Source organism: Aethalodelphis obliquidens, unplaced genomic scaffold (assembly GCF_003676395.1).
Source record: "Aethalodelphis obliquidens isolate GAN/ISIS:26980383/991018 unplaced genomic scaffold, ASM367639v1 scaffold8, whole genome shotgun sequence".
Lineage (NCBI taxonomy): Eukaryota > Metazoa > Chordata > Mammalia > Artiodactyla > Delphinidae > Aethalodelphis > Aethalodelphis obliquidens.
In genome coordinates this window covers 6,786,276-6,805,923 of record NW_020837952.1, presented here as the reverse complement: position 1 = coordinate 6,805,923, position 19,648 = coordinate 6,786,276, and the positions used below count along the sequence as shown (strand labels likewise).

The 19,648-nt window shown below is 47.8% G+C and overlaps 2 protein-coding genes and 2 non-coding genes across 11 annotated transcripts in view; all 4 read left to right on the top strand.

Moving 5' to 3' along the window:
* On the top strand, positions 1-5,651 carry ATP5F1B (ATP synthase F1 subunit beta). Its single transcript, XM_027106700.1, has 10 exons — positions 1-227; positions 691-873; positions 1,116-1,290; positions 1,835-1,956; positions 2,204-2,388; positions 2,904-3,062; positions 3,151-3,273; positions 3,969-4,181; positions 4,601-4,802; positions 5,381-5,651. The coding sequence occupies exons 1-10, from the start codon at positions 101-103 to the stop codon at positions 5,476-5,478; spliced, it is 1,587 nt and encodes a 528-aa protein (XP_026962501.1). The 5' UTR covers positions 1-100; the 3' UTR covers positions 5,479-5,651.
* LOC113621400 (small nucleolar RNA SNORD59) lies at positions 944-1,018 on the top strand. Its single transcript, XR_003433183.1, has one exon. It is a non-coding gene; the product is annotated as a small nucleolar RNA SNORD59 (small nucleolar RNA).
* On the top strand, positions 2,042-2,112 carry LOC113621402 (small nucleolar RNA SNORD59). The gene has a single exon (XR_003433184.1). It is a non-coding gene; the product is annotated as a small nucleolar RNA SNORD59 (small nucleolar RNA).
* Positions 5,652-7,343: 1,692 nt separating the features above from the next.
* BAZ2A (bromodomain adjacent to zinc finger domain 2A) overlaps positions 7,344-19,648 on the top strand; it is a 34,419-nt gene continuing 22,114 nt past the window's right edge. For 4 of the 8 annotated variants that reach the window (XM_027106693.1, XM_027106692.1, XM_027106690.1 and 1 more), the window contains exons 1-2: positions 7,344-7,503; positions 12,275-12,360. The gene's annotated coding sequence lies outside the window, so the exon portion shown is untranslated. Of the gene's footprint in view, positions 7,504-8,766; positions 8,787-12,274; positions 12,361-12,817; positions 12,978-19,648 lie in introns of those variants that run through there. The other 4 variants (XM_027106694.1, XM_027106688.1, XM_027106689.1 and 1 more) reach the window with 4 other exon arrangements.

The window sequence follows — 19,648 nt, the reverse complement described above, 5'->3', positions numbered from 1 at the left end:
ATCCAGTGGCCATGCCTACTGCAGGGTGGGCCTCGCCCCCCAACTGTGGGGAGTTGGAGGCTAGACTGCTGCAGGGATCAGTCGCCACCCGGGCTCCGCCATGTTGGGACTCGTGGGTCGTGTGGCCGCTTCCACGGCCTCTGGGGCCTTTCGGGGACTCAGCCCTTCAGCGCCGCTACCTCAAGTCCAGCTCTTACTGCGGGCCGCTCCGGCAGCGCTGCATCCTGGTAAGTGCCGTGCTTTAGGGGCTGGGTTCGTTTCTGCCGTCCCATGACCTTGAGCCTGGGGCCGGTAGTCGCTTGGGCCTAAGGGATCTGTGGTGCTAGAAGGACGCCAGGGCCAGCGCCCTGCCCTCTAACGGCGGGAAAACAAGAACAGGACCGATCTAATTCCGTCTCATTTTGGAAGGGGGCGTTGTGTGACGGAAAAGTGTGGGCAGGTGCATTGACCTTCCCGTGGAATGGGGGCACCGAGCCCTCGAATAATGGGGTTTTGTGCAGGAGGATGGGAAGATGGTGCAGGCTCTTTCTCCGCTTCCAGTGCGGCCCTCCCTCTGGACCCGCCTTCCGTGCAAGCGGAAGGAGGTCGGGCCTGGGCTGTATTCACCAGTACTTGCAAGTTATGTCGGGGTTTCCGATGACCTTTAACTGTCCTAACCCCAGCTGCTTCCATATCTTTTTTGTCTGTTAGCCAGAGACTATGCCGCTCAAACATCTCCGTCGCCAAAGGCAGGCACCGCCACTGGGCGCATCGTGGCGGTCATTGGTGCAGTGGTGGACGTCCAATTTGATGAGGGACTGCCACCCATCCTAAATGCCCTGGAAGTGCAAGGCAGGGAGACCAGGCTGGTTTTGGAGGTGGCCCAGCATTTGGGTAAGTAGAATGTGTTAGGAATAGTAAAGATCTTGTTTGACCGAAATATCCCCCAAAACTAAGCTGTTTTCCTTCTATGATGATTTTATCAAAATGACTTTCGTTCTTCTGAGTTTGCTGAAGCCACATTTACGTACTGAGAAGGAGTCTTGGTTGACTTAGGTGTTCAATGCCAGTTACACTTCATTAAATATCATGAAGCCAGTATGTCCTGTATAACCCTGCAATGCCTTATCTGACAGGTGAGAGCACAGTAAGAACCATTGCCATGGATGGTACAGAAGGCTTGGTTAGAGGCCAGAAAGTCCTGGATTCTGGTGCACCAATCAAAATTCCTGTTGGCCCTGAGACCTTGGGTAGAATCATGAACGTCATTGGAGAACCTATTGATGAGAGAGGTCCCATAAAAACCAAACAGTAAGTATCCCCCTCTTGTTGCATCTACACAGAAAGGAACTGTTTTTCCTAGCAGTTTTATACATTAAGGTGACAGCCTCTACTATAGCAGAATTTTCTTGCAGAGAATACTTAAAGTACCAATATATTCATTTATTAAAACCACACAATGCAGCTTCTTCTGAAGAAAATTAATGATGCAGAAGTTCTGATGGTAAAAAAAAGAGAGAAAAAATCAAATTGCTACTTAGGGCCCAAGTTGATTATTTCAGTTCATTTTAATACCAGTGGCCTTTGTATTTCTTGTTGGTATGTGAAGAAGTGCTGTTAAGTTAGGGCTCTGTAAAAGGAAAACCTTATGACAGTTAAGGTTGTCAGGGAATGGGATTATTGCTTCCTGAGGTGATGAAATCCCCTTTATTGCAGAATATTTGGGCTTGATGGTGGGTGACAGTTTTGTCTAGAATGTTACTTAAGAGATGAGATTATGAGTACAGAGTTAGGCTTGAGAATTGAGAGGAACTGTTTAATAAGAAGAATAGACACTGATCTTCTGCCTTTACAGATTTGCTGCTATTCATGCTGAGGCTCCTGAATTCATGGAGATGAGTGTTGAGCAGGAAATTCTGGTTACCGGTATCAAGGTTGTGGATCTGCTGGCTCCCTATGCCAAGGGTGGCAAAATTGGTATGTTAGTGGTGGGTAGATATTTTACAAACCTAATGTGTGGGAAAAAATCCTACCGTGTTAAAAGTGGGTACTGAGATCTATCCCTCACTGATGAGTAGCTTCTGACTTTCGTTCTTCTGAGTTTGCTGATGCCAGATGCCATTTCTGAGAAGGGAAAAGATGGAAAGAAACAAACAGAATTTTTTTTTGAAGTTTGCTTATTTGGAAACAAAACTCTTATTCTTTTTTTCTCAACCTCTCCTAGGGCTCTTTGGTGGTGCTGGAGTTGGCAAGACAGTACTGATCATGGAGTTAATCAACAACGTTGCCAAAGCCCATGGTGGTTACTCTGTGTTTGCTGGTGTTGGTGAGAGGACTCGTGAGGGCAATGACTTATACCATGAAATGATTGAGTCTGGTGTTATCAACTTAAAAGATGCCACCTCCAAGGTGAGCACTGAGCTGATTGATGTCCACAAAGTAGTGCCAGGAAACTGCTGCAGTTGACTGCATTGCTAGGTGAAGCCATGTTCTATATTTTCATTTTATTGTCCCAGGACCTACAAATGAAATTTGTCAGTGTTTTTCCCCCAGCTTCTAATACACTAATGTACATTTTGTTTTCTTCTTTGATATTTCTAGTCTTTGTTTTTGGTACATAGACCCATCATTTGAAAGCTAACTTTGGGGGGAGTTGAAGGTGGTTCTTATATCTCAGATTACCCTATTTTGTGCCTTTCACTTACTTACAATTTATTTCCTTTCTACTGTAAGAATATTGCCTCAGTAATTATAAGAAATTACCTTTCATGTTGTTTTGAACTACATCTCTAAAAGGGAAAATTGTGAACAAAAACATAGACATCTAAGGAGGGTTTTTTGGTAGTTTCTCTGATTTGGGGACCTTGGGTATATGGCTTTCCCACTCCTCTGCCACAATTTCTGAATTTGTATGATTACTGCAGGTAGCGCTGGTGTACGGTCAAATGAATGAACCGCCTGGTGCTCGGGCCCGGGTAGCTCTGACTGGACTGACTGTAGCTGAATACTTCAGAGACCAAGAAGGTCAAGATGTATTACTGTTTATTGATAACATCTTTCGCTTCACCCAGGCTGGCTCAGAGGTAAGAGAGAAGGCTTGAGAGAACCTGGTTCATTTGACCTTTCTATGGAATGATGCAGATAAGGCTAAAGATTTTTTTTTTTTTTAAGGTGTCTGCTTTATTGGGCAGAATCCCTTCTGCTGTGGGTTATCAGCCTACCCTGGCCACTGACATGGGTACCATGCAGGAAAGAATCACTACCACCAAGAAGGGATCTATCACCTCTGTACAGGTGAGAACAGTTAAATGGATGAAAGTCTAATTTGTTTAAAGGCATGTACAGAAAGGTACAAAATCTAGTTACTTATATCTCAAAAGGCTTTTAAGTAGGTACCTGAGCTCCCTGAAATAATGTGTAAAATTCTGCGTGTGCATGTTAAAGACCCTAAAAGATTAAGAAACCACTCATCTAAACTAATTGAAGGTGTACATGTAAATGTAGATCACAAAGTAGTGGTTTCCATCCTGAAGGGGAGTTTGAAGCTACATGGAAACTGAGCGTTGAATATGGACTACACTAACTACTACAAATTTTCAAATGTATGTAGATGGTATATAGTAAAAATTATCTAGAAGTTTGTCTAAATTTTATTAACTTTCATGGTTCATTTTCCTGATGAATTAGTATAATAGTGCAAGGGTTTTTGTTTTTTACTATTAAAGTGGGTATCACTACAATAGAGTTAAAAAGTAGGATGAAGAACAAAAGGAATAACAATGAAAATTCTTTCATCACGTCTTGGAGGGACTAGATAATCTATAAGCTTACTCAGCCACTATTAGGGGTGATAAGAGTCCACATTTTTTGAGGTGGACTCTTGAATGCTGAGAAGATAAGAGTGACATAATGAGGAGAGGTCAGAAAAGGGGATGGCTTAAGTAGAATTACTTGGCTTCCTGCTGCTCTTCATGGGTTCTTGACTTTAGGCTATCTACGTGCCTGCTGATGACTTGACTGACCCTGCCCCTGCCACTACCTTTGCCCATTTGGATGCTACCACTGTGCTGTCCCGTGCTATTGCTGAGCTGGGCATCTATCCAGCTGTGGATCCTCTGGACTCCACCTCTCGCATCATGGATCCCAACATTGTTGGCAATGAGCATTATGATGTTGCCCGTGGGGTACAAAAGATCCTACAGGTGAGTACTGCAGGTGAGATCAGTGGCCATAAAGTCGTAGAGGGAATTTGGGGACTGTATTAGGACCGTATCTCTCCTGGTGATTTGTGATTTGCTTTAGAGCAAGAAAAGATGAGACCAGCAGTTCCTAGTGAGTGTTAATGAGGTCTCTTGAGTTTCCAGGTACTCCACGTTTGGAATCCAATATTTTCTAACACCACCTAATAGACTCGGAGTAAGGGAAACAAGACACTGATCTTAGCTGAGGGCTCTCATGACCCCCAAGTAACTAATTTGTTTCAGTTAAGAAGTGCAGTAAAGTGCTAAAATGCTGTATAGAGAGCTCAGTGTGAATATAAAGTTGTGTTAATCCTTAGGTTTTTGTCCATTAGAGGAATGTAAATGTTTACTAGGCCTCTCTTAATCTTGTTTTCTCATAGGACTACAAATCCCTCCAGGACATCATTGCCATCCTGGGTATGGATGAACTTTCTGAGGAAGACAAATTAACTGTGTCCCGTGCACGGAAAATACAGCGTTTCTTGTCTCAGCCATTCCAGGTGGCTGAGGTCTTTACCGGTCATATGGGGAAACTGGTACCCCTGAAGGAGACCATCAAAGGATTCCAGCAGATTTTGGCAGGTGAGATTTCAAGTATAAGGCTGAACGTAAAATGGCAAAGAAACTGCAATCCCTTGAATGCTTGCTGTGCTGTGTTCCCATTCCAGGAACCATCAAGCAATATATAAATATATTGTGCCTAATTACATAATTTTTATATAAAAGTAAGTTATTTCCCATCAGTTTTCTTTGGAAATACTCAATGTCTGAGAGTAAGACTTAGACTTACTGAGTGCTTTCATGCTAGCTACTCTTCTAAGTGAATTACAACATCCTTATAAGGAAGGCATTATTATCCTGTTTTACAAATTAGGAAACTTGAAGCATGGAAAGTTTAAAATAACCAGTCCCAATATCATACAGCCAAAGTAGCAAGAATTTGAACCCAGGTTATATGACTATGGACCATTTGTTCTTAAGCTGTACTGTAGCGTCATGTCTTGTAAATTGGATTTGTGAGGGAAGTTTAAGAAAAGATACCTAAGATGACACGATTTCACCACATTCTGACTGGTGGCCTCAAGTGGTGAGGTATGTACCCACTGCAGAAAGTTGATAATATCCTTCACTTCTCACCAGTTGGATTTTTTTCCATGTAGGTGAATATGACCATCTCCCAGAACAGGCCTTCTATATGGTGGGACCCATTGAAGAAGCTGTGGCAAAAGCTGATAAGCTGGCTGAAGAGCACTCCTGAGAGGGTCTTTTTGGCAAACTAAGCACTCATCCTCCGTGCTGTCCGTCTCCTTGCTCCTGATCCAGAAATTGCAGTTTTCTCTGTAGGCCACATTCCTGAGAGCCTTGATTGAAGACATAGTGTTCTGTCTGAAGAGTATTTAAGGTTTCCAATAAAAAGTACATCTCTCAGCATCTGTCTGTTTTTCTTGGTCTTGACAACACAGCCAACACTGACGTTTTTAATAGTAATTTTAGAATAACCACACACAAGAAACAGCACAAAGTAGGCCATATATATTTGAAATGGGGTCATCAAAAAAGAAAAGCCATTGTCTTGGATTGATGAACAGCTGTGAGTCTTGTGAATGGGTTTCCTGGGGATGATGTGATCTTAATAGTAGGGCCTCATCTTTTGCCCTTTTATGTCATTGTTCAAAGGAAGTTGATTTTTTGCCTCTTGTATATAGTGCATTTCTGCTTTTTAAAAAGCCAAAGGACTTCTTAGAAGAGCATTTTGGGAAAAATGGGTTGGGTTTAGAAATAACTGCTATTCTAAGAGAAGGCAGGGGTTAATCAGTGAATGAAATTTTTTGGAAATGATAACATGTTCTGAAGGATTAAAATTGAGTCAAAACAGCCCTCTTTTCTATCTTCTACCTTCCTTTTTTTCAGAAGGTGTTCCTAACTACTGCCTCCTAACTTATATTTTGGGCAAGACTAGTATGTTTGTGATTCCTTGAGGCAATGCAGAATATAAAGTACCATGGGGCCTATTCTGAGGTCTGCTAAAATCCCTTAAGAAAATTGGGGAAAGAATCTTACAGGAGAATAGTAATTTTCAGTGGTGTTGGGCTTGGGTTTCTGAACTAAATAATGGAATTAGACAATTTTCCCTTCATCTTAGCCCACCAAAACATGCAGGATTGCAAGGATTACTCAAAAGTACACCCACCTTTTCAAACAAGTGCAGGGTTGGATTTGATGCCCCTTAAACATTCTTTTCTGGGCCCAGACCCATCTCCTACTGCCCTCTGGTGGTGGTAGGACTGGAGGCTCTGCAAGAACTCTGATCTCACCATTTTGAAATCCATGAAGGCCATTTGCTGGGATGTGGTTCTTTGCTAATGACTGTTTACAAACCAGCTGGGGCTTTTGTCCTAAGGAGGAGCCTGAATCTATAAGCTCCACCCCGAGGCATTCAAGTCGGGTAGAAGCAGGGCAGCACAAACAGATCCCAATTCAGAGGCCCCTGGGGGCTGAAGGCTGGGGAGGAGCCTTGGGAGAGGTGCCAGGGGTGGAGTAGGGGCCTCTGAGTTTCCCCCCATCTGCCTCTGACGTCCTTGGCACGTCTCTCCTGTGTCATGATTTGGACGTTAGGTGGAGCCCCTGAGCTGCCTGTGTCCAGTAGTTTGCTCCTAGAAAAGCCTGGATTTGGGGAAATGCTGAGTTATGGGGGTTGGGGGCACATCCTCTAGGTCCTTACTCTGGAGTGGGTAAGAAGCTGGTGCAGAAGCCCCCAGGGTATGGGTCTGCCCTTTCTGCTCTGTTTTCCGATGTTATCCAGATGCAGACCTAGGAACTGTGAACCTAAAGGTTGTTTCTATCATACCTCCACCCTTCCCCCCATACATTTATGTCTCTTAGCATTCATCGAGAACCTTCTCCCTCTCACTAGCTGCAACTATTTATTTCCTTCCCCCTTCACCGCTCTCTTCTTGTACCACGCCACTGGGGTGTCAACACAGATCTAACCTTCCTCCATATTTCTCCTGGTTCTGCCCTGTCCTCACCGCCTCCTCCCTCTCCACCCAGAGAAAGCCACGCCCTTCCCTCCTCCCTCCCCACCCTAGTCTGTCACACAGGGACATCACCCTACAGCAGTTCAGGCTGTGGTTCGCAGGAAGCATACATTGGCTTTTTGATTCGTGCTAGTTCCCACCTCACAGTTTGGGAGGATCTAACACCAGCCTGCACGTGAAGGGGGAACCAAGGACAGTGAGGAGCTGGGTGGTCCCAGCCCTGGAGCCCTGCCAGCCCGACATGGGTAAGTATGAGGACCAGCCCCCCGGGAAGGCCTGAGGGATGCCTACCTCCCTCCCTGGCTGACTCAGCAGGGGTGGGGCCTAACCTTTGCTCTTTTGGGGGGTGAAGGAGGGGAAACCAGACTATAGGGGCACAGGGGCTCAGCTGGTGAGGCTGCCCACCAAGGGGTCATGAGCACTGGCCAGCTCCAGCTCTGGGGAAGAGCCTAAGAGTGTACCTTAGGTTGGGGCTTTCCCCACCTCACCACCCCCGCCTCAGCCCCTTGCGCCTCCCACTTAAGCTGCTGAGATTCAAGAAATATTTCACAGCACTCACTGCTGGCTTTACCCCCACAAAAGTAAAGCCCACTTTTGGTCGCACTGGATGATTTTTAAGGTGCTTCTCCCCCTGTTTTCTCCCCAGCCTTTCAAGTCCCTGCCCTCTTCCCTCCCTGACCCTGACCCACCACCAGGTGGGGGGCTGCACTGAGCAGCTGCTTCCTGTTGCCCCAGAGGTTGCCGCAAGGGTGGTGGCGGCTGGGGGAGAACTGAACTAGAAGAAAGCCGATTCTCACGGCCCCACACCAGCCTCACTAGGGCTGCTACTGGCGATCCCCATGCTTCAGTCACTGAGAAGACAGAGAGAGGCAGGACTGAGGTTGAAAGGCCTAGGAGGTCTTTGCCCTCCTGGCTTCCTGATTGCAGAAGTTTTTAAACTTGGGTCGTGCTGGGGGAAGGAGGCTGCGTCTCTCCACAGCTGTAGGGCTTGAGCCCCTGAGGAGCTGAAACACAGGGAACCTGTTCATTTAGTAGGGCCGCTGTGTGTTACCCCCAGCACGCTCGGCCTTGAGTTCCCTCTCCGACACCTCCATTCCTCCGGAGTCCTTGCGACTCTCACTGCCTTCCTGGCCCTCCTTTGTGAAGAGATCTTTGCCGGTGCCTCCGGAGAGCGGGTGGAGCTCTCCCAGGTCCTCCAGTTCGGACCCATCACCATCCCCCACTTGACCGCAGAAGTTTCTGTCTCTTTTTCCTGGGATCTGTTCTCTTCCTCCATCTGGGATCCTTCCTGGTTCGGGCCCCTAGGAGACGCCACCCGTTTCCCCCTCCCTCAGCGGATTCTTCGCGACAGCCCTACTCGAGCGCTCGTCCCTACCCCAGTAGCTCCTGTCCCTTTAAGTGCTACCTCCCCACCCCAGCCACCCCCCCGCCACCGCCGCCGCCGGCCAGGGCTGGGGGAGGAGGCGCCGCCGCCGCCCGGCTCGGCCACCTGCGCCGCCGCCGCCGCCGCCGCCCGGCCCTGCTCCAGGTGAGGCCCGGAACCCACGTCTGGTCCCAGAGCCCCCGGGCGGACCGCCCCTGCGATCCCCTGCCCCGGGATCCCCGCTGCCCTGGACTCGGGATCTGACCCTCCCCCTGCGGGAGCTGCCCTTCCTCTCTCCCCCGCACTATCTACTCGTCCATTTCTCCCCTGTCCTCTGCGACCGGAATCCGGAGGCTTCTCACGCCTCTCGGCCAACCTCTCCCGGGTACCCCTCCTATTCCGGACCCAGGATCTCCCCCTCCCCCGCTCCTTCCTCGCCAGAAAAATCTCCCGCGGTCCGGGTTTCTCCTCCTCCCCTCTGGAACCATCGCTTTCCCACGCCATCCTAACCTCCAGTGGGAGGGGGAACAACCGCCACCCCAACTACTCTCCTTACCCGTAGTAAGGGGGGTTGGGGGCTATCATAGACTAGAGTCACTTTCAGGCCCTGCTCCGTTTAGCCCTTCAAGTTCAACTAACTCCCATCTAAAGCTTTTCTGTAGCCCTCACCCCACTCCATCTCTCCCGGACTTTGGGGGTGCGACCTCAGCACCAGCCCAGGTGGGAACGACCCTCTTGGACTTGGGGTGGGCCGGTCCAGCCTAAGAACGCTCCTGCCCCAGAGTCAGGGAATGGGGGAGGGCGCATCCAGAATCTTGTGATTCTGGGCTTAAGGGGCTGTTGGGGGACGGTGGATGAGGTTCTTGGACTAAGTCTCTAAGGGCAGTGGGGTGGTGGGGAAAGCCTGGGAAGCCCAGCCTTCTCTATTCAGATGCAAAGGGAGTCCTAAGGAAATTAGGTCTTTCTCCATCCTCTTCTGAGACCAGCATGGAGAAGCTCGTTGGGGAGTTTAAAAAAAGACTGTGCTGAATCTGAGGGGACACATACCAATTTGGAGAGAAGAGGGATGAGTTGTGGTCCTTTTGATGTGTTATAGAAGAATCTGGCCTCCCCAAAATACAGAGGGGGAGGAGACTGTTTTCCATTAACCTGGACAGGGAAGGGGGACAAGTTGGAATGGTTACAAGGTTGAGGGCCATCTCCCTACTAGACCCTATTAACACTGTGAACCCTTCAGCCAGTGAGCACAAGGGAGGTCCTTAATAATTACCCCACCTCCACTGGGGAATTCCCCCTCCCTGCAAATCCAGCTGCGACCCTAGCCCTGCCCCTTCCCTTCTTGCGCTCTCATTCCCTGCTAACCCCAACACAACACACTCCAGAACGAGGGGACAGGGTGTCTGGATTTGCTTCAGACTCTTCTGAGTCATGTTTCACAGGCTGGGAGGGAGCTGGCGGGAGGAGAGGGTGGTCAGCAGTGGTGTTTGGGGTTGAATTCCAGTAGTACCTGGACAGGGAGAGGGAGAGGTAGAGGGATGCAAACGAATCCCCTCTCTCTCCCTTTCTGTCTCTTCCCCCTCCCAGCCCCAGCCATCTGGCTTCTGCGTGGAGCCACGCACTGTGGCAGCTGACCCCAGTCAGGGTGGTGCAGCAGGAACACAGGGAGGGTGAGAAAGGGGGAGCAGGTGCTAATTTCTCCCTCCCCATTCTCTTTATTACCCGCCCACTGGCCTGGCTTGTGAAAGGTTCAGAGTATTCCCTAGGTACCCTTCTCACAAGTTGCTGAAAAAAAGACCATTTGCCCCTTCCTCTTTCTAGTAGCTTCCTAAAGGGAGGTGGGGTGGGTGGGTGATTGGCCACATCTGATGGGGTTGAGGAATGTTTGGGGACAGAAAGGGTCAGTCTGACCTCTGTCATCTGGATGGGGGGGAGAAGCACAGCTGCTGCTTGGGGTGGCTTCTGGCAAGAAGTAAACACCCAGCTGTTGGCATATTGACACCCCACCCTCATCCTTCCTCAAAGAGCAAGGAAGACCTCTGATTAGATGGGATGAGGAGGGATCTCATTCAAGGAGGAAGGTGATTGTAGTCTTTCCGCACCAGATGGGAAAGAATGGATCCTGCCCCACTTTCTTTTCTAATCCCAGGTGGCCCTCTCCTATCCAACACCCCTCTTCCCAATCGCTCCTGGCCGGGATAGTCCTAGGGGTTGCCCTGGAGACTAGGCCTGGGGCTCGGAAGGGGTGGGAGCAGTCAGTGGGGCACAGGAGTAACCGGCTCTTCCGGAGCCGAGTGGAGCCAGCGGGTGGGTGTGTGTGGGTGTGTGTGTGGGGGGGAAGGGGCGTGGCTACACCCGTCTGACTGGCCCAGGCTCCTCCCCTGCCGCCCGCCTCCGACTGGCCAGCCCTATGATTGGGGGCGGGAGGTAGGAAGATTCTCCCTCATCTGCCCTGGAAAAGGAAAGAGGAAAAGGAAAATAAAAAAGAGATACCTAGCTCTCTTCCTCGGCCCTTTAGGAAGCCAGTTCCATGCCCTGAGCTCTCTTCTTCACCTGTCTTTATTTTGGGAATGGGGGAAGCATTCCTTAGCAGAAATTTGCTGGATCCCTGCTTTCTCCAGAAAGAAGGACCCCCCTCTACCCTGAGTGTGGCCTCTATTTACCCAGGGGCTTGAGGTCACTAGGCTGTTGGGGGTCCTTATTTTTTATACTAGGTGACCCTATAAATCTGTTACTGAGTCATGGTGAAGAAAAGGATTTTGATTTCTGTCTACTCCTTCCCACTGACAATCTACTTTTTTCAGGAAAGGGACAGAAACCCTCCCAACCCTCTTAGCCCCTCTCTCTCTGGCCCACACACTTTGAGGCTTTGCTGAAGCTCACTTCCTTCTAAGCTTCTCTGAGCCATTTGCAGTGGGGAGTGAAGTCTGTCCCCCAAATTTAGGGAGAACTCACTCCCCTGTGGAGTAAGGAAATCCAATCTACACTAATGTATTTGATCCTGCCTTACTCTGGCCCCACCCAGTTTTCAGGTCTCCTTCCTCCCCAGACTCCCAAAGGAAAAAGTATTTGTTGACCCCCCAACCTGCCAGAGTTTCATCATCCCCACTCTGTCTGTTCCTCTTCCAGAATATTCAGCTTGAGTTTTGCACAGTTAGGCAACTGTTCGTACAACTGCATTGCAATGAATTGAATGGGAATTATCTTGAAGCCTGCAAAGTCTGTTGAGTTGCAAGGAAAAGAAACCTGGTTTCTAGTCACATTTTATCCACAGTTTGACCTTGAACAAGTCGGTTAACCTCTTCAGGCCATAATTGCTTCATCTACCAAACAAGGAATGTTGAACTAGAAATTCTCTAAATTCTAACATCATGTATGACACTGTTCTTCATTCTGGGTCCCTGCAATAGACTTTTAGGTGATAGCTAAACTCTAGTCCTCTGCTAGATTTTTCTTTCCTCTTCTCAGAAGGTTTCACTTAGTTATATAGCCCTATCAGAAAAAGTATACTGGAACTATAGAATAGGTGGACATTTGGGGCACCTCATTTGCTGGTCAGTTTTCCTGCTTCTCCCCTGTCCCTCTGACCAGGTTTAGGCTAGACTCAGGCCTTCCCTGTCTGGTCTCTGAGCCAAGCTTCCTTCTCCTACCCACAGGAATCTTCCCGACTCCCAGAGCCCTGTGGATGTCGCCGGGAAAGTGGTGATCCAGGCAGGGCCAGGCTGCCACCCACGGGACAGAGGTGAGTGGGCAGCAGAAGCAGCAGGAGCTTGCCTTTTTCCACCCCTTTACCAGGACTGAATTTTCCTGACTTACCTTTCTGCTTCTACACTTCCACTTTTCCACTACCCAGCCTGGGAAATAACTGCCCCCGAAATGATCTTAGGGGAGTGGCACATGCCTCGGTCCTAGAAATTTGGTTTAGTCTTTTAGGTTAACCTTGGGATCAGGACACGCCTTTCAGTTTGCTCAGTGTGATGCAGGACTACCGCCCACAATGAGACACAGTGCAGAGGGAGCTTCCCGGTAGGCTAGGGAGACACTGCGGCGCTAGGACCCAGATCCGGGTCGGGGAGCCGGGATGGCCGGCGCTAGGACCCGGCGGCGGAGGCCGCGGAGGGCGGCTCTCTCTCGGCCGCAGCTTCCCCGCCCCCTCCGGCTCCGGCTCACTCCTCCCCGCCGGCCATGTTGGCTCCGCTCGGGCCCCGCGGTTGAGCCGCGTCCCCCTCCCCCCTCCCGGACCCCAGACCCCCTCCCCCGCGTTCCCCTCCCCTACTGGCGCCCGGAGCGAGGCCATGTGAACCGCCCGTCCCCCGGGGAGAGACAAGCCCCGAGCCTGGCTGGACGCCGCCGCCTCAGGTCTGTTGGGTCTGTGGCTGGGGGCCTGACGGGAGGGAGCCCCGCTTTCATCCGAGGCTTCCCTCAGGGAACCGAAGCTCTGGAGCCGCCTAGAGCCTTGCCGGGGGGTGGGGGGAGGAGACGCCAACTCGAGTTTATTTCCAGTTAGAACCCAGCCCCGGGCGGGGGTCTTCCTGCACTGGGGGGTGGGAGGAGAAGGGGGCTGGTCGGTCTGCAGAAGGTCGGGATGGGGCGGCGGGGGCGGCAGCGGGAGGAGCTGTGGAGGTTCCCGGCGACGGCGGCGGCTGCGAGGAGGAGGCGGAGAAGCCGCCTGGTTGGTGGAGATGACTCCTGTGGGGGACTCGGGGTGGAATCCCCGGGAGGGGCTCCACCTCTTCAGATGGGGTGGGGATTGCCCGAGTGCGAAGGGTAGGTGAGGGGGTTCCCTGGACGGGTTGAACACTCCGTTTGTGGGGATTGGGGCGTTTTGGCAACGGTGAGTGGAGGTCAGAGGGGTTTCCAGGGGTCTCGGGGTGTCCGCTCGGCGGGGTGGGGGTGTGGGGTGCACGTTCTCTTGAGCTTGGCGAACAGGAGAGGGCCTTGCTGGAGTGGAGCTGTGCTTGGCCTGGGGCCCCTGAGTCCCGGGAGAATCCGCCACTCCAGGGATGGGGGTTGATAGGGCCGGTGCTGAGGCGTACGGATTTGAGCCGGCCTTAGGGGCCGGAGGGAAGAATGAAGAGGGAGCCCTTTCCACGGGGGATCCCTCACTAAGGGGATCCCCATTTCCGTGGCAGAAAAGATGATCCCGCATCATCCCTTTCTTTCCTGGTGTTCCCAATTTTCAGGGGAATGCAATGCCAACAGCAGTCATCCTTTGTAGGATTTATTGGAGTGGGAGATTTGCATCCTTCGGGGGGCGATGCGGGGGGGATAGCTTCCACCTCCATCTGTACACAAACAGCCCCTCCCCCAAACCTCCCGCAGGAAGTGGCCGGGAAATGGCAGCTGTGCGTTTGCTGCTGCGTCTCTCGTTGTTTTGAAATGTCCATTTTAATCAGATTTGGTTTCATTTTCTGAGGCCTTCGGGCAAGCTTGGATCCTGCCAACCATGTGGTCTGAGAGTCCTTCGTTCGACTTTTTTTTTTTTTTTTTGTAAACTTAATTTGTCAACTGGAAGTAGTCACTGCAGTTGACTCCCTGATCCCAATCCCCCCTCCAAAGCATCTCTGTCTCCCTGTCTGGATTTTTTTCCCCTGAGCTAGAGGTCATAGAAAAATCAAACTCACTCATCCACCAGCAGGGCTACACAAGTGATGCAAATTCCCTCGGTGTAGAGAGCTGTCAGGAAGACTTGGGATCTTTTGTGTCAAGAGAGTGGCTTTTTGGGATCCTGCTTAATATATATTCTTATATACATACGAATATTAAATATATTCTTAAGTATGACAGTTTCTGTATTGCAGAGCACTTGAGTAAGTGAGCTTGTGACGTGATGAAGTTGATTCCCAGAGGTGGAAGAAGAGGGGAGAATGGGGAAGATTAAACTGAGTGGGGTTTGTGGGGGGGCGGGTAGGGACTGATTTGCAGAGTGAGTGTGGTGGGCTTGTTCCTCACTGGTGATTCTAGCCTAAAGATAAGTCCCTGTGGGAAGCCTGTTAGTTGACATGGGGGGGGTTTACCTTCTGCAGTACCAAGTAATTAGGAGAATTAGTTATCATATGACTTATGCTTCAGTCCATAAAGGACATCTCTCTTATTACCATTCGTGGAGAGGGCTAAGCTTTTCCCTTGTTCTGTGCAAAGTCATGTGTCCAGATTTTCTCTTTTTCCCACCTGATAACTCCAGGAGATTTCTACTATAGCATATAGTGATGGACTGTGTGTACTGTGCCCCCAGGCACTTGGTTAGACCCTGGGTTTGGTTTGAGGTGAGCTGGCCACAGGATTTTCTGTTTTGAGAGGTGAGATCATTTGGACTATCCTGAAAACTGCTTAAGTCTAACATTTAAATAATCTTTTCTATTTTCCACCTGAATTGTAGATTCTTAGATTAAAGGTCCAGGATAGGACCAGATAGACATATATGATTATGTGGCACTGGTAAGATAGCATCATTGCTCCTTTTACTGGGGCTGTTGGGGTTGATAGTCTGGAAACAGTAAAAACGAGTTCAGTGTCACTGTCCTTTTTCTTGCCCTTCTGCTTGACTGATTGGTTCCTTTAAGTTGCTTTCTTGACAGTGATTTTAAGTTCCCCATTCTTCAACCTTTGTTTACCTAGATTGGGGCCTGACAGAATAGTAAATTGATTTTCCCTGGTGGAAGTTAAAAGAATGAAGGAAGGAGAAAGACTACTCTTATTTCTTTGGACTCTTTAAGAGAAATAAAAGTTGATTTTGAGAAAGTAGATAGCTATGGCTTCATTTGATACACGACTGATCAGAAAGCTGAATGCAGTAAACCTTTCATGGCCTTTTTGTAAAGTGGATGCATTTTTCTCTCAGAGAAGTGGATTTCTTAATATTGACTTTTTTTTTTTTTTTTTTAAGCCTCTCCGTAAAGGAAAAAATTTGAGGTGTAGGGAGAACTATGTGGGCCGACCTCAGAGCCAGTCAGAAATCTAGAATGCCCTGAGAGGCTCATCTTGCAGTCTTGTGGTTCTGGAATCAGGTGTTGCCAAGAGAGAAGCAAAGCTTGTTAGGGTTACTGTGTCTTGCTGATGTTGACCTTTCTTATCACCTCTGAAGAGGTCTGCTATATTCTTTTACTAAAAGAATGAAATACAGTTAAAATAGTGTGGAAGTTAGTCCAATAACCGGTATGATGTTTGACCTTGTGTGAGATGTGTACAGTGAGGCAGTAATGCCAAAGTTTTTATTTCCTAGGACATAGAGTGAAGTATAAAACTCTTGAGGATTTCCTGGGGCAGATAATCTTCCTGATTTATTTCTTAGGATATGGATGTCCTCATATACCTCATAGCCTAAGATTAATACTTTCTCAGCATTGCTGCACATGGGTCAGAGGGACCATTTTTCACCAACTTTTTGGTCTTCATAATTTTGAGATTTATAAAATTGTGCAAAACAAAAAACCTGTCTTCTTTGAAGAGTTCTGGAGATTGTTCTCGGATTGGGTCACTGGCAGTAAGAGTAGCATTGTGTTATTGTTACGTGGTGTTCTGTCCTTCTCCTAGTTAAAGAGAATAATTAAACGGGCATTTTACATAATGAAAATATTACCAAACAGTTTGGGAAATATTCATCAAAAACTAAAGCATGAGGGTTCTTGGGAGTTCCCAGGTGGTCCTGTGGTTAGGACTCCACGTTCTCAATGCCAAGGGCCTGGGTTCGATCCCTGATCGGGGAATTAAAATCCCACAAGCTGCGAGGTGCGGCCAGAAAAAAACAAAAACCGTGAGGATTCTTAAGAGACAAGTGGTACTGCTACTTTTGGTCTCTTGGGCTTGGGCACTGTATAACCTGCCTTCTCAGCTCAGTTTTTTTTTTAGGGGGAAGGGGGATAGATTTTTGAAGGAAGGGGTGAAGTCATTAACTGTTAGAGCTGAAATTCTGAGAAACAGTCAGAGCTTGAAAGGGAAATAACCTTGTTTCCACCTCTGGAGTGTGGTTTTTAGTGTCCTGCAATTTAAAGGCATTTCCAGTCCTCTGACAGTGAAGTGACCAGAGCTGTGGCAGAAAACCTAGCCTAGATTGTTAGTATATGGCTCCTTTATTCAGTCGCCAAATACTTTAAAACCTGCTATATACCTTCAGTGTTCAGTTAAATCACGCTTCCCTGTTTCCAGGCCTTATTTTCTGCATGAGACATATGTCTAAAATATGTCAAGATTTGGGGCCTTTCTTCCCTCTAGAAATTCTCTCTGTGAAGAATGAAGCTGAATTTTTTGGTTCTCTTGAGAATGGTGGGAGCAAAAATCACAAACTTTATTGGATGAGTAAGTTGGTAGTGACAGAAAAGACAGATTTACTCATTCATTTGCTCAATCTATGAGTTCAACAAGTATTTCCTTTCATTTTTTTTAATGTACTTAGCACTAAGTTAAGTGCTGGAGATACAATGGTAGAACTTAATTTCTGGTTGATGCTGTAGAACCTACACAGTATAGAAGAAATAAGGACAGAGAACAATCATCTTTGTGTTTTTCTGTGCAGCCTGGACGTGGCGGTTGTCTTTGAGTAGCCTCCCTTAGGATAATAATCTTCCTTCTTTCCTCATCTTCCTTCTGCCTACTGTCCTGACTAGGAAAAGGGGGTTAAGGAAAGGACATTTTGAGAGAATGAGCCTCAGTCAGTATGGCTGTAGTCTGAGTCTGGGTTCCAAGGGAAGATTGTTAAGAGAGCTGTCTGAATGGGCTATCCTTACTGGGGAAGAAGGCATGTTGATTTTGTGGCTTGGCACTTGGAACTCTTTTGGTGGAGGAAGACAGCTTAGCCAGGAAGGAGTTTTTAGATTTGAAAGTGAAGGCATGCTTGTTTGCAGCATCAGGAATTGGGAGTAGTGAAAACTTTGGGATCTTCCCCAGGGTATAGGGTAGAAATGGGAAATGAGGCAGCTTTTGTGGTAGAGCAGGGTTTTTCAACCTTGCTCTTGATTGAGCAAGAACCAAATAATCCTTTGTTGTAGTGGGCTGTCTTGTGTATTACAAGATCATTAGGAGCATCCCCAGCTTTGATTTCCTAAATGCCAGTAGCGTATACCTTTCTAAATGACTAAATGTCCCCTGGGGGCAAAATCACCCTGGTTGGAAACCACTGTATTAGAGTATGGTGGATGATTCCAGAGATGTGTAGAGTTCAGAAGTATCCTTCATAACATTCACAATTACAAATCTAAAATGTAGTATGATTTACTTACTATACTGCAAGATTTAAATTCACTGTTTAGTAAAGATAGACATTTGAAATCTCTGCCCACCCCACAAAATTAGAAACCTATTTGTGGAATTTTAGTATTCTATATGGGAAGAATGAACCAAGGAGCTGCAGGGACTCAAGTGTCCAGCTAGATGGTGTTAATGTGTCTTGTCTTTCTGGGGGTAGCCTCAGAGGTCTGAGTGTTAGGGTTGGTCAGGGCACCTGCAACAGTGTTGAAATTTGTAACATTTATTTCAACACTGCATTGTCAGCCCTTTTCTGTCAAAACCATGTCACAGGTCCACAGAGTAGTAACTCTTCAGTAGCAACTGAGAGAAAGAGCAGCCTATTTGGCCTTGTGGCAAGAGCTTTACTACCTCAAGCTTAAGGGGCAATGTCCCTTAACTCTTATAAATGAAGCTTAGAGGTCCTTAAGAGATCCATTTACATACTACTGGGACTGGGCTGCGTGCTGGCCTGATTGTACTTCCTGGTCAGGAGAGCTGTCTACTATTCTGGGGGTTGGGCACTGACTGATTTCTCTTTTCATTTGGCCAAAATCCCATTAGTTCAAAGGGAGACACTCTCCTTTGCTTTACTGTTCTTCTTATTAGCTCTAGATGGGAGGACATAATTTACCTTCAGGCTTTATTGTGAAAAGCATCTTGGGTAGGAAGGTTAAAATAAAATAACCCTGGTTTTATTGCTGAGAGGAGCTGCCCACATTTTCTTTGCGTTCCTATAATGTGATCCCATATTTAAGTGACATCTGAAATCAAGAGTGTAGGGACTTCCCTAGCCATCCAATGGTTAAGACTCCTCGCTGCTAATGCAAGGGGCTTGGGTTCGATCCCTGATTGGGGAACTAAGATCCCACATGCAAAACTTCTCTTGAAATCAAGAGTCTAGTTGCATACAAGGAAGTCTGGCTGGGAGGATCATCCCTGGTTTGGTAGTATCTCCCATACTAGTAAAAATCGTAATGGTTTTAAATTATATTTTGACCCTTTGGATATGATTATCTTTTTAAAAACTAAAAACAAAAAATAGTTTTTACTCTTTTTTGTCTAATAATAATAGCTAAAATTTATTGAGTGCTTACTGGGTGACAGATGCTGTGCCAGGTCCTTTATATAGATTTTCTCATTTAATCCTCACAAGCCCTGGAGGTGAGTACTAAAATTTTTACTAATGATGAAGCAGAAGCTCAGCAACATTAAGTAACTTGTTCAGGGTCACACAGCTAGTGGTAATAGAGCTGGGATTTGCACCTAGAGCTCACTGTTGTTGCGCTGATCTCACTGCACAGCACAGAGTATTTTATGTTTCTAGGAAGCTTCTTATAAATGAAGTGATTGTGGTCCTGATGACCCCTCAGTAGAGGCTCCTGGGGAAACACCTCAGATACTAGATAACTTCCCATTCCTTTTACTTATCTGATTTCTGTAAGCCATCCATTTATGCTTATTAGTATGTAATTTATGAGACAGGAAATGCTATGCTGTCCCAGAGTAGCAGAGATGAGAAGGTCACTAGTTTCCTCATGGATTCAAACAGAAAAAGGAAAAACGAACTGTGGCCTGTCATTGAGTGGGAGAATATAGTCCAGCGCACAGCAGAGGTGTGGCTGTGCATAAAACTGGGGGAGAGGAGATGTGGGGATCAGATGAGATTGGCTCTCCAGGCATAGCATTTCTAGACTTGCGAAATGAATCCCTGAATGTCCTCTTTTTTTTTTTTTTTTTGGCGGCATGTAGTTTCCCCACCAGGGATCGAACCTGGGCCCTGGCAGTGAAAGCACCAAGTCCTAACCACT

Excerpts from the sequence above, each read along its gene's own strand:
- ATP5F1B (XM_027106700.1), top strand. The coding sequence starts at position 101 with ATGTTGGGACTCGTGGGTCGTGTGGCCGCTTCCACGGCCTCTGGGGCC. Across the intron at positions 2,389-2,903 it reads TAAAAGATGCCACCTCCAAG|GTAGCGCTGGTGTACGGTCA; the intron begins GTGAGCACTGAG and ends TGATTACTGCAG. Across the intron at positions 4,182-4,600 it reads GGGTACAAAAGATCCTACAG|GACTACAAATCCCTCCAGGA; the intron begins GTGAGTACTGCA and ends GTTTTCTCATAG.